Source organism: Mustela lutreola, chromosome 6 (assembly GCF_030435805.1).
Source record: "Mustela lutreola isolate mMusLut2 chromosome 6, mMusLut2.pri, whole genome shotgun sequence".
In the NCBI taxonomy this organism is placed as follows: domain Eukaryota; kingdom Metazoa; phylum Chordata; class Mammalia; order Carnivora; family Mustelidae; genus Mustela; species Mustela lutreola.
In genome coordinates this window covers 78,056,694-78,069,852 of record NC_081295.1, presented here as the reverse complement: position 1 = coordinate 78,069,852, position 13,159 = coordinate 78,056,694, and the positions used below count along the sequence as shown (strand labels likewise).

Here is a 13,159-nt window from a genome sequence, read left to right as displayed (position 1 = left end):
AGAGCAAAAAAGTGCCTATGTCCATACAAACTATTACAAGATGAGAAAAGGGAAAGAAAGAAAGAAAATAAATAAAAAATGTGTGTAATGGTTTTGGCCTTTTAAGTCTGAAAATGGAATGTGGTTATCAGACTGTGATGTTGCTGTTGAAGGGCCATCCTCAACTAGAGTGGCAGAGAAGCTAAGTTACCTGTTAGTAAGACAGGCCTAATTAAAGTGTCCATTTCCTGGACACACACACAAAACCTTACTGATTCTTGACATTACCTCATTAAGTGAAACAGAAAAAAAATATTCTGTGGGAGAGTTAGTAGTCTTCATTATTTTTTTTGGCCACTAAAGAGACTGTTATCTGAAAGAATATTGTCACTATTTTTATATGTTAAAGAACAAAAATTCAACTAAGTAAATTTGAAGACCTAATTGGCTTTATAAAGGGGTTCATGAATCGGGCAGCATTCTATCTAGCAAACAGAGGAGAGCCCTGAGGAGCTGTACAAATGGAAAAGGAGTGGAGCAGGGAAGTTACTAGCAAAAGGAAAGAAAGGATTGTTCCAAGCGAGATCACATGCCCTTAGAGGGAAGGGAAAGGGGATTATTAGGTGGATTACTATGTGGCTATTAGGTGGTTTCCATCAGATCTGTCCGCTTTGGTTTTTGGTGTTGTTTTTGATAAGGATTTTTAGGTGGGAAGATCTGTAGAATCTCAAAGGTCCTGTATCCTGCATGAAATTAACCTACCTAAAATTTGTCTCCCATAATTTGTCTTAATCTATCTCTTATAAATTAACAACCATGATAGGGAGGACAATGATGCCTGATAACATATCAGCAAAAAGTGACAGAGGGTGACAGTTGTAAATGTCACAAAGGGCCTTTTTTTAAAAATTATTTTTATTATCATATAATGTATTCTTTGCCCCAGGGGTCTAGGTCTGTGAATCATCAGTCTTACACAACGCATAGCACTCACCATAGCACATACCCTCCCCAATGTCCATCTTCCAGCCACCCTATCCCTATGACCACCTCCCCCCCGACCTGCAACCCTCAGTTTGTTTTGTGAGATTGAGTCCCTTAATCTTAAGATCCCATTTTGTTTCATTTTTTCCTTCCATAACCCCCAGGACAGCCTTCCCTGCCTCTCAAATTCCTCATTTCAGGGAGATCATATGATAATTGTCTTTCTCTGATTGACTTTTTTTCTTCAGCATAATACCCTCTAGTTCCATCCATGTCATCGCAAATGGCAAGATTTCATTTCTTTTGATGGCTGCATAGTATTCCATTGTGTATACATACCACATCTTCTTTATCCATTCATCTGTTGACGGACATCTAGGCTCTTTCCAGTTTGGCTGGAAATACATAAATAGTTTGTTCAAAAAACATGGACAAACAACTTCAAGACAGGAACAGTAGAGCATGACACCAAGTGCAAATCTCCTCTGAGCGCAGGGCCCTGTGCAACCGCACTCACCCACACCTGTGGAGCCAGTCCTATTTACGTAGTAAATAGTGAAAACTATTTACTACATAAATAGTTTGGCTATTGTGGACATTGCTGCTATAAACATTCGGGTGCACATGACAAGGGTCTTAACACCCTTTGTCACTATTTATTTGATCCATCGTTATAATTTAATGTCCAACAGGTGCTAAGCACCATTCTAAAAACTAACAGTGTAGTGGTAAACCAGACAAAGTCTTGCTGTCATGGATCTTATATCTCCAGTGGAACAGTAAAATTATCAACAAGTAAATATATGTCAGCGGTGATATGTTCTATCAGAGATTTAAGTAGGATTTGGGGGTAGAGTTACAGCATGGCTTTAGACTGAGAAATGAGGGCAGCCCTAACGGAAACTGGAATGAAAAAGGTGTGTTTTGAATCACAACTGAAGGGAGCAGCAGGCACATGACGATCAGCAGTAAGCGTGGTCTTGGCAGAAGGAGCAGCTGGTAAAAAGCTCTTAGAGTGGACATGCCTCCAAATCCTTTGTCTCTCTCTCTCTCTCTCTCTGATCCTCACCACACCACCTCTATTTCAAGATCACAAATGACATTGTCTGGGATGCAATCAGTGATCTGTTCTTAGTCTCCACCCTACGTGATCTCCTGGGAATTGTGTCTTGGTGGATCACACCATCTTCCCTTGGCTTCCTGGACCCTCCCCTCTCCCACATTTCTCCCTGCTTCACTGACTGTTCTTATTCCTGCTGCTGGTTCTTTATGTCCCCTACCTCTGAATGAATTAGATGGTACCAGAACTCACTCTTTGACCTCTTCTCTATCAGCATTGCCTCCTCTTGAGGTATCACTTGATTTCACTGGGATAATATCCTCTTCCTGATTACTCACAGATTTGTTATCTCTATCCAGAAGCTCCTCAGACTTCACGCCCATAAGTCCATCTGCCTACTTGACCTCTCTGCTTGGCTATCTAACAGGAATCTCCAACTTCTTGGGCAGGAAGGAGAACTCCGGATATTCTCCCCGACACCTGCTCTTCTTGCCTCTTCTCCATCTTGGTGAATGGGAGTTTGACGCGTCCAGTGGCTAGAGCCAAAACCTTGGGATTATCCTTGTGTCCCCTTTCTCTCAACTTTGTATCTAATCTGTCTGCAAACCTTGTCAGCTCTACTTTCACATTTGTCCAGACAGGTGCCATTTTTCACCTAAAATATAAGGTCTCTTGGTACCTCTCTGACTTTATCTTCCAGTCTTTTTTCTCCCTTCTGGTCCACTTGCAGTTTCTTCCTGCACACTGATGCCTTTGAAATTGCTGTTCCCTCTGCTTGGGATGGGCACTCTCCCTGCTACTGACATCGCTCACCCCTCCCCTTCTCAGGTCTTCACATGCTTCGCTCGCATGCCCTTTCTCCCCAGCCAATCCTACGTAAAGCCGTAACCTCCAGGCCCCAAGACTTCTGGACAACTCCTATTCTTTAATTTCCTCCGTAGCACTCAGGACACCTCACACACCACACATTTTACCTGTTCTCTTTGTTCCTCATGTCCTTCATTAGACGTCTCCTGAGAGCTGAAATCCCCGCCCACCCCCTGCTCAACTGCTTGGTACATAATACGTGCTTCACACGTATTTCCTGAGGGAAAGTTGAAGAACTGAATAGAGTCCATCAGATTAAACTTCAGAGATGCCAGTGATGATTTTAGTAAGCACTTTTGGAGAAGCAGTAGAAACTTAATCATTTCCATTTAAAACAGAGACAGCAAACAATAATACATTTTAAAGCACATAGGACAAGACAGCCTGTGGAATTGCGGTTGAAAGAAGGCCTTGTTAGTGTGAGGTTGGTAGTGACTCACGGAAAGGAGGAGTCGGGAGAAGGGAGAGTCAGGTGAAAGGGAGGCGGGGATGATTGATAGAGGCAGCTTCCTGATGAGGCAGAGACGGATAGGATCCCCCATCATGAAAGAATAGACCTGGAACGTCTGAGCAGCACCAGGACCAGCTCCACAGGTGTGGGTGAGTGCGGTTGCACAGGGCCCTGGGCTCAGAGGAGATTTGCACTTGGTGTCACGCTCTACTGTTCCTGTCTTGAAGTTGTTTGTCCACGTTTTTTGAACAAGAGGTGCTGCATTTCCACTTTGCACAGGGCCCCCATAAATTGTGTAGCTGGTCCTGAGGTTCACCTTTTCCACTGTAATAGGAGGAAGGGTAGTAGGAATAAGTACAGACCATGGGTTTTAAAGGTTTGTTGGCAGAAAGTCGAGGGAGTTGATGATAAACCTGAATGATATTTTTACCCCTGTGAAGTAAAAAGTCAGATCATCTCCTAAGAGCCATGGAGTTAGAAGTGTGAGGAAGTGGGAGAGAGTGTGATACACTATGGGGAGATCATTAACGGGGTGGGCTATGGAACCATTTGGCAAGGTCCAAATTGTGTGTCTGTGCTTACAAGCTCTGTGACTTGGAGTAAGTCACTTAACCTGTCTGTGCTTTGATGGGCCAGTCTATAAATGGAGATTGTAATACCACCTCGGGAGACTGCTTGGTATGTAATGCTTCTGGAGAGTCGGAGAGAAAGGTAACTAGGAGAATGTAGATTCCCCAAACGATGCCTATGTCTTTTCTTCGTGTAGTGTCCATATCTATATTGAGGGGAAAGCATGTCTGAATCAAGGAGAAAATGATTAAGGTTCATGAAGGAAATCCCAACTGTTTCATTACGGTATAATATGAAATATATTTCACTATATGCTATAAGTGAATGAGATTATTTATTTTTTTAGATGTGCAAAAGAAAAATGAAGAAACAACACAAAGGCAATTGGAAACGCCGAAGAAAGAAGAAAAATGAAGGCTCAAAAACTATCAAAAGTACTGAATTTCTGTACATTGAAAGACTTAGTGGCTCTGCATTCCTGAGATATTTGATCTGGTAGTAACTATGGTAACATTGTAGCCCTAAGCAACATGTATGTATTAGAAAATTTCGTTGTGATGCTACTCACTTGGAATGCAACCATGATGTCCAGTGTAGGTTATTAAAAAGCATATTACTTCCAAATTGCACCCAAGGAAAAGGCTAAGAATGTATGGTCACTTAAATCCGTATCATTATCTAGAAACACAAAATCCACTGCTCTCTTTTGGATTTACTTAGCCAGATGTATTTTTAATTCCATTTTTATGGTAATGGATGACTTATTTCTTAGTAAATATAAAGCAAACACCATTCATTTAAAAATTATTGGAATTTCTAGGACATTATGGTTTTTTGGTAGGAAGGAATAATGGTCGAAAACACATAGAGAGTGTTTGTTTTCTAACCAGAAATATACCATTTTTCCCCAAACCCTAAAAGGATTTAGAAAAATTACAGAAGTTGGACAACCTAAATATCTCTAGGATGTTTTTGTTTGATGCATTTTGTTTCTAGTCTATACATACTGTGATTTCTTTCATGTGGACTCTTAGAACACAAAGTTTGTGACAGATTGTTTATATAGAACATAACTATTAAATGAATTTCACTATCTTCCTTAACTTGGCTGTATGTGTATGCATATGTCTTTCTTTAATATTAATTATACAATACAAAACACTTTACTAATCATTTTATACTGTCTTTTTTTTTTTAATTCTTAGGGCTTTTGTGTATTGTGACATGTTTCTAAAATGATTTCCTCAGGAATGCATACCTTCATTTTTATATCTTTCCTAAAGTAGCTAACATAATACCTAACTATTTAGTGAATGTTGTAGGTAAAAATAGCAAAATATCTGCTTTTAATATATATTTAAGCATATATTTTGAAAGACAAAAACAAAACCAAAGTTTTAGTAAATTTTGATTTATTAGACATTTTAGGAAATAACAAAATTCTGTATTTTTTAAAAATGGGCTAACAAATTTATTTTCATTTTCAGATACATATGCATGCTGTTATATTTTATTTGATTGTTGACTTAGGCCATGTCTGTATATAGTTATCAAATAAACTCTTCACTGTTCAAGAAATTTGCTACTGAGACAAGTCTTTTTAATTTTGTCTTCTCAAGTATACCAACTGAAAATTGGCAACACATTTAAAAGGAGGAAGTTAGTAAACTTTACAGTATAAATCACCTCCTATGTATTATTTCATTGACAAAGTCTAACTTAATGTCTTATATACACCAGAGGGGGAGATTTTAAAGAACTCAATTGTTTTCTCAAATACAATTTTTTAATAGAAAAATCTAAATTAATATCTTCAGTGTAGCACTAAATTTTCAATAAAATATAGCCATTAAAACTGTATTTCAGAGCATTATGGAATGAAATGACATGCTATTATGCAAACAGTATAAAGAGTATTAGAGTATAACAATACTTTATAACTTGCGGGACAGTGACAATTTGGCCTTATAAAGGACATTTGGCAATATCTGGAGATATTTTTGACTGCCTCTACTAGTGTGGGGGCGGGGGAGAGAAAGCGCTATTGCCATCTGGTGGGCAGAGACTAGAGATGGTGCTAAGCGGCCAAGCATCATTCAATCCTGGGTGGGTAGACACTCCCCACAAAGAATTATCTGACTATGTGTGTCCATAGTGCTGAGCTTGAGAAACCCTGGAGTAAACTGCTAAGCATGTGGATTTTTTTTTATTAAGCATTAGTACTTCATTGTCTATGAATTGTTAGATCGTCCTCTTGTCCAAATGTTTAGTATTTATACAATAATTTCTTGATCTGTGTGAGGGAATTATACACATTGAATTCTTTATAAAAACATGATGGCCAGCATCAAATTGAATCTTCATAGCTCCCCTGTTTTCTTACATTTATAAAGGCTCATTTTCTGAAATAAGTATTGTTTCTGCCTCATTCTTTTTTTAAACTTTTTATTTAAATCCTGGTTAGTTAACATATAGTGTCGTATTAGTTTCCAGTGTACCATATAGTGATTCAACACTTCCATACAATACCCCACGCTCATCACAAGTGCCTCCTCCATCCTCATGACCTGTTTTACCCATCCCCCACCCACCTCCCCTCTGGTAACATCAGTTTGTTCTCCGAAGTATAGAGCCTGAATCTCTCTTTTTTCCCTTTGCTCATTTGTTTTGTTTCACATGAGTGAAATAATAAGGTAATTGTCTTTCTTTGACTTAGTTTGCTTAGCATAATACTCTCTAGCTCTATCCATGTCATTGCAAATGGCAAGATTTCATTCTTAGTTATGGCTCAGTAATATTCTAACATATATATATGTTAGAATGTATATGTATATGTATATATATATATACATGTATATGTATATATATATATGTATCCTTTCATCAGTCAATGGATGCTTGGGCTATTATAGATAATGCTGCTATAAATATTGGGGTGCATGTATCCTTTTGAATTCGTATTTTTGTATTCTTTGGGTAAATACCTAGTGGTGCAATTGCTGGGTCATAGGGTAGCTCTATTTTTAACTTTTTGAGGAACCTCCATACTGTTTTCTACAGGGCTGCACCAGCTTGCATTCCTACCAACAGTGCAAGAGGGTTCCCCTTTCTCGACATCCTCACCAACACCTGCTGTTTCTCTTACTGTTGATTTTAGCCATTCTGACCAGTGTGAGCTGCTATCTCATTGTAGTTTTGATTTGTATTTCCCTAATGATGAGTGATGCTGAGCATTTTTTCATGTCTGTTGGCCAACTGTATGTCTTCTTTGGAAAAATATCTATACATTTCCAAGTCTCAGCTTTATCCTCTTCAGAATGATATTAAGAATAGCACATACATTGTAGGGTGAGTGGAAGTAGTAAGTGAGATAATATATGTAAGACACTTGGGAAATGCCAGGCAAAGATTTGTTCAATAAATATTGGTTAACATCATCATCATTTTTATTCCAGATGCTTTGCTATTATTCTTTGATGGAAGAGGTAGTGGGCAACTGAACTCGTTAATTTGGCTATTTTGTGCCTTCCTGTGTGATTTCACAAACATCCCAGTTCTTGGTGCTAGGAGAAGACACTATAAGGGAAATTGATGATTCATAGTAATTACCACGTTAATGCCAATTCAGACACATTAACGAGCTGCTGACAGGTGATAAGTATTATCCTTTAACAATGAGTCACCTCACTAATGTTTTATGACAGTTACTGCAACCAAACAGAATTTTGAGTGTTTATTTAAATGAGTAACTTATTCCATGAAAATGTAGAAGGAAAAAAATTTAACAACTCTTGGTCATAGTATTATATAGCATTTATTTCTCATTTAGAATTAGAAGACAAGAAATGAAGCCATATCTTTCCTCACTATTGCTGGTAATGATACACATTCCAAAATTTATATCCTAAATCACTTATTCATCGCAATGCACACATACATGTCCCATTATATACATATTTGTATTTTGTGTTACAGAAGGTATCAGGCTTGTTGAGTATTTACTAATGAAAGGATTTATTGTTATTATTATTTATTTGCTAAGATGGAGTCCAGACAAAGGAGAATGGGAGGTCTGTTGTAGTTTAAAGGCAAAATTGAATTTGCCTACTTACTTTTTGAAAAAATCAAGTTCTTTTGGGAGAACCTTTGCTGTCAAAGACAGTGTCAACAAAACTATCTAGCTGAGGCTCACTAAAGAAAATCTCGAAGCCCATTTTTGCTGTTGTCTATTTATAAGCCACTTGCTTTAGTCAATAGCTGTAAAGTCTTCCTTAATACTGTCAGATAAACCAGAACAGGAGGGAATGATAAAGCTATAAAGTGGCTAGTTGGAAACTTGAAGTTTAGGTGGAGAAAGCAGAACAACAAGAACAAAAAAAAATTCTATTCCATGTGCTAAGAGATCTTTCTGTGTTCTGGGCTGGAAAGGTTGGAACTGTCTTAGAATGTGAGTGACTACACAGCACGGTGTCCTATTTGCAAAAGGAAATGGTATGTTAGCTTCAGTTTTGCCAGCTCAGTTGGCTTTGGCCACTTTGGAGAGATGATGGTGGTAGAGAGAGAGAGAGGGAGAGAGAGGGGGAAGGAAGAGTTACCAAAGCACACTAGCCTATTGCCTTATCCAACACCTCAAATTCAAATTACAGTTCCGCCATTTGCTGTCATGACTTTGTTATTTTAGTCTCTGTGCTTCAATTTCTTCAGCGTGTAAAATGGTGAATTATGCAAATCAAATGCGTGAACGCTAGTAGAGTGCTAAGGAAAGTGCCTGATATATAGAACACCTGTTATTATTATCAAAATTATTGTTAATTTCCTGAGCATAAAGAGTGGCAGAAACTTTAAGGTGAATGTTCTTTTCTATGTTATTTGCCAAAGTACATTTTCCTCCTATTTCTTTGTTCTCTTTTCTTTCCATGAGCAGCACCTCTTTAGCTAAAACCAGGATAGATTAATCACAATGGATCCCATTTTTTCCAGAGTTATTAATGATAATTCTTACTGGACATTGATAATCTGCAGCTATTTAAAAATGGAAGCATTGGCTCAAACAAAAGGTTGGGAAGATGTTGTTGCTCTCTGTTAAAATTCTAGGACAGATTTCTTATTGAGCACACATACTAATAGGAATAATGATAATAACAATTATTATTATGTAGCCATTCTTTGAGTGATGCTTACTAAGTAGCCTAGAAGATTCTCTGAAGCTTCAGATAATGATCATACAAAACAGGCGCTAATGTTACCCATTTTACAGATGAAGAAAATTGTTTCAGGAAGTGCCTTTGGGGAATTCACACAATTGAGAAAGTAGCATACATGATCATACAAAACAGGCGCTAATGTTACCCATTTTACAGATGAAGAAAATTGTTTCAGGAAGTGCCTTTGGGGAATTCACACAATTGAGAAAGTAGCAACAGTGACCTGGGGTGAGGGTCTCAGAGCCAGGATGTGCCCTGCCCCTCTGGCACAAAAAGGCACACTGTTCAAACCATCTCATCTGCCGGTCTTATTAAGTTGTTCTGAATTCCACTCAGGGTTCCTAAAAAGTACAGAGAAGTTGTATCTAGGTAGCATAGCACATTAGCCATCATGAGACATTTCTGTCTTAACAACAGGAATTTTGTTTGGCATTTATTCATTTATTCATTTATATTTTAACTTATTCCAGAAAAGATATGGCAAGTGCAACTGCCGTTTAATTCATAGTAACCTGCCGGACTCTGAGGCACAGAAATTGGTGAGGAGCTTATGGCTCTTTTGGGTGGGAGGTAGTACCTAAGAAATGAGGCAGGGGCAATCAGGCTGCACTGAAAAGTTCCTCACACCAAAAAAGTCTGGCCTCACCTTAGAGTGTATGGAATGTACTTTGATAGCTTTGATAGCTCTTTGAAGGGTCTCATGGCAGTTTAGACATAGTAGACATCCAAATGCTCCCGGTTTATAATAAAATTTTCACCTAAATTGGATTTCTGTTAGTGAAAAAAAAATATTTTTTAAAAATATTTCCGTTATTTGGTATTATAAAGATTGTAGAGAACAATGGAAAAAGAGAAGGGAGGTGTCAGTCAATAAATCTGAATTTGGTTGATGAATTGTGACCTAACAAGCAGAGAGTTAATTATTGTATGGTTTCAGTTACTTGTGGAGCATAAGGAAAAACATGGAGGACATTGGGTGAAGGAGAGAAGTGAGTTGGTGGAAATCAGAGTGGGAGATGAGCCATGAGAGACCGTGGACTCTGAGAAACAAACAGGGTTTTGGAGGGAAGGTGGGTAGGTGGTTAGGTGAGCCTCGTGGTGGATATTAAGGAGGGCACGTATTTCATGGAGCACTGGGTGTGATGTATAAACAATAAATCTTGGAACACTGAAAAAAAAATAAAATTAAAAAAAAAAATTGTGACCTAAATAAAACCTAAATTATATTCCTTGGGGTAATTTTTTTTTTTTTTTAATGTGCAAGAATTACTTAAAATTGACACGAGGTGGCGCCAAGCACCATATTTCTTACTGATTTCACAGGCGTCAAATTTAATCCGTTTTCCCAAGGTTTCCAATTTGTTTTGTTTTGTTTGGCTTTATCAGTTCTGCTCTGTGTGGTGTTCAGGATTATTGCAAAAGCAAATAAAACAATAAAAACAAAAAATACAGTATTTCAGACACAATTTTTCTGAGATAGTTTAGAAAGGAAATTATGGGCTAAGAAAGTGTGCTATCTCTGGCTATTGAATTTTTAGGACACCCATGTTCTTAGGTACCAAAAGAGGGTGCTCTAATACATCTTAAAAATACACTTCTTAGAAATAAGGCTACAACGTTTTCTTCCATGCAACAAAGAGTTCTTTTTTTCTGTACAACAGGGTTGACTGAATGGCTTTCTTTTTTAAAAATCTAATGTGGTTATGAACAAATGTCTTAGTCATTAAAATCGAGTTAAAAACAGTTTTGAATTCTCTTACAATCTTGGATTCAGAATTGGCCTTTGATGTTTTTTAAACTTAAAAGTACTATTTTCAGTTGTGACTTTGAGACTTTGAAAAGCCCCTGGCAGCTTGAGCCCAATCAAGTGAATGGCTTATGAATATGTGGCTTTCTTCTTGATTTAATTAAAAACACCTTCCAACACTTCAGAGTTTCTCCTGACATATAAAGATGTGTCTCGTGAAACTAGAATGTGGGTTAACTAAGTGATTATTCCTGGTCTCCCGAGGGCAGGAAGGGAAGCAGAGAAACCTTTTCCCATAACTTCCTTGCATGTTGTGTGGGAAAGTTGAGTGCACAAAGGGGACGCTGGCCAAGTAGTCTTGGCAAGGTCCCTGCTGGGTGTAAGAGGCCCTGAGCACAGCTTCTTGATACCTCTGGAGTGTTGTCACTGGACACAAGTTCCAGATTGGGTGACAGGCCACATGTGGGTGAGTAGTAGAGAAGGGAAGGGAGAGATACTGCTTACTATGCATTAAGAGTTAATGTAACAGTACATTAAGGACAGTTACCAGTGTTTTCTGTGTGTTCATTTCTCTTAACAGCACAACATATGAAAAAACAGGCCAGAGAAGTCCTTGCCCAAGATCACACTAGTAAATGGCAAAGCCAAGGTTCAAACTAAAGCAGACAGGAAACCAGTATCTGTGCTTGTAACCACGAATTATACCCTCTTCTCAAAGGGAGAGCAAACTCAGTGCTTACTATATGCCAGGTACTTTTCTGAGTGCTTTGCCCATGTATACTCTCTTAATTCTCATAACCCTGATGCATGCATTATCGTCCCATTTTACAACTGAAGAAACTGAGGCACAGACAAGTAAAATGTTTAAGATAGTTATTGAAGTCAAGGGTGTGCTTAAAAGCAAGATTTTAAAACAAAGTCCATTTTAAGAATGCTTGGCAGCTGCAGAATGGAACCCTGAGCTCCTTTTCCCTGGGGTCCTTTGACCTCCATGATGCCACCGCCTCCAGGCTGTCCCCGAGTCCCACTGACTCTTTTGGTAGTTTTGGTCTAGGTATGTGGATGAAGTAGTTTTGTTGTTGTTGTTGTTTTGTTTATGTTTCTTGTCTCCACTGGGGTTTTCCTAAAAAGATCACCCTCAATAAGGAGAGCAAGAAACGCTAATGTCCTCTGCTGAGCGCTGTGTGCTGAGAGAGTACTGCTTTCGGACCAAAGTTCTAGGGCAGCCTCCTATAAGCCTATCTTCTTCTCACCTCCAGCCTGCCCTCCATACATGCTGTCTTCCTACCAGTCTTCCTTTACCCATTCCTACCTCCAGCTAAGATGGCCTTGGGGCCCCTTCCCAAATGTTTGTCCCCTCCCTGGTAAGTGACAAAATGAATGACCCCACTCTGCCAGTGAGAACCACTGCTTCCTTGCAGAAATGGTGTGGATGGTTGCTTAGGAGATCCTGTGAGGGTTTGTTGGGGCAGGTGGTTCATCACAGTTGTAGACCCAAGGTCACTGTTTAGCAGGTACTTCACCTACTAGCAGAAAGTGAGGACCTTGGCTGGATGAGTCTGTCACCAGAAGGGACAGAAAACCTCCAAAAGAACCTCCAAAAGAGGTTCTTTTTCATTGACAGGTTCTTTTCAAATAAAAGCATTCTTTATTTATTGGAATTCTGGTTTTCCTATACGTAGAACGAAGTTATTTAGAAGCCCTCTAAATGTGGTGTCACACAAAGTTACACCTGGGAAGGAGCCATCTGTCATCTGAGTGGCCAGTGACCATAAGGACATCCTTCTCTTTTTCTTAAGACTTTCACCACTTGAATAATCAATGACTCCTCACCTCATCTGGTCCCTATCCTTAAATGGCTCTGGAATTTGCAGTTGTTGGCAACAATGGTCAGAGAAGAGAGGAGGGAAAACCTCACTGGCTACCTTTCTGGATGCTCTTTGCAGCGTATCTCCTGGCTCCCTGAATATGGGTCCAGCTGCAAATGATGGACAATGTGATTGGTGGAATGGGAAGAGCATTCCAGTCATCACCAAAGACTGAGAGGAGACAGCAATGCACACGGCATAGCTGGAGAGAAATGGGCTGGTGTGGTTGGCCTTGAGGTGCAGAGAGTAGTGGGAGATACGGGAAATAAGATCAGAAATGAGATTCGGGACAGATTCTAGAAACGTGGGAAAGGCAGGCCAAGTCATCTGGCTCCTACCCAGTCAATAGCAACTCACTTCAAAGGGTGTTTTTTGTTTGTTGTTTTGAGTAGGGAAGCCATAAGACGAAAATTATCAAACAACTTTAGG

The 13,159-nt window shown here is 39.0% G+C and overlaps 1 protein-coding gene across 1 annotated transcript in view; it reads left to right on the top strand.

Moving 5' to 3' along the window:
- PKIB (cAMP-dependent protein kinase inhibitor beta) overlaps positions 1–5,489 on the top strand; it is a 111,320-nt gene extending 105,831 nt beyond the window's left edge. The window contains exon 6 of the mRNA XM_059177695.1: positions 4,258–5,489. Within this exon, the coding sequence (XP_059033678.1) occupies positions 4,258–4,325 (68 nt within the window). The 3' untranslated portion in view covers positions 4,326–5,489. The remainder of the gene's footprint in view (positions 1–4,257) is intronic.
- Positions 5,490–13,159: the final 7,670 nt, after the last annotated feature.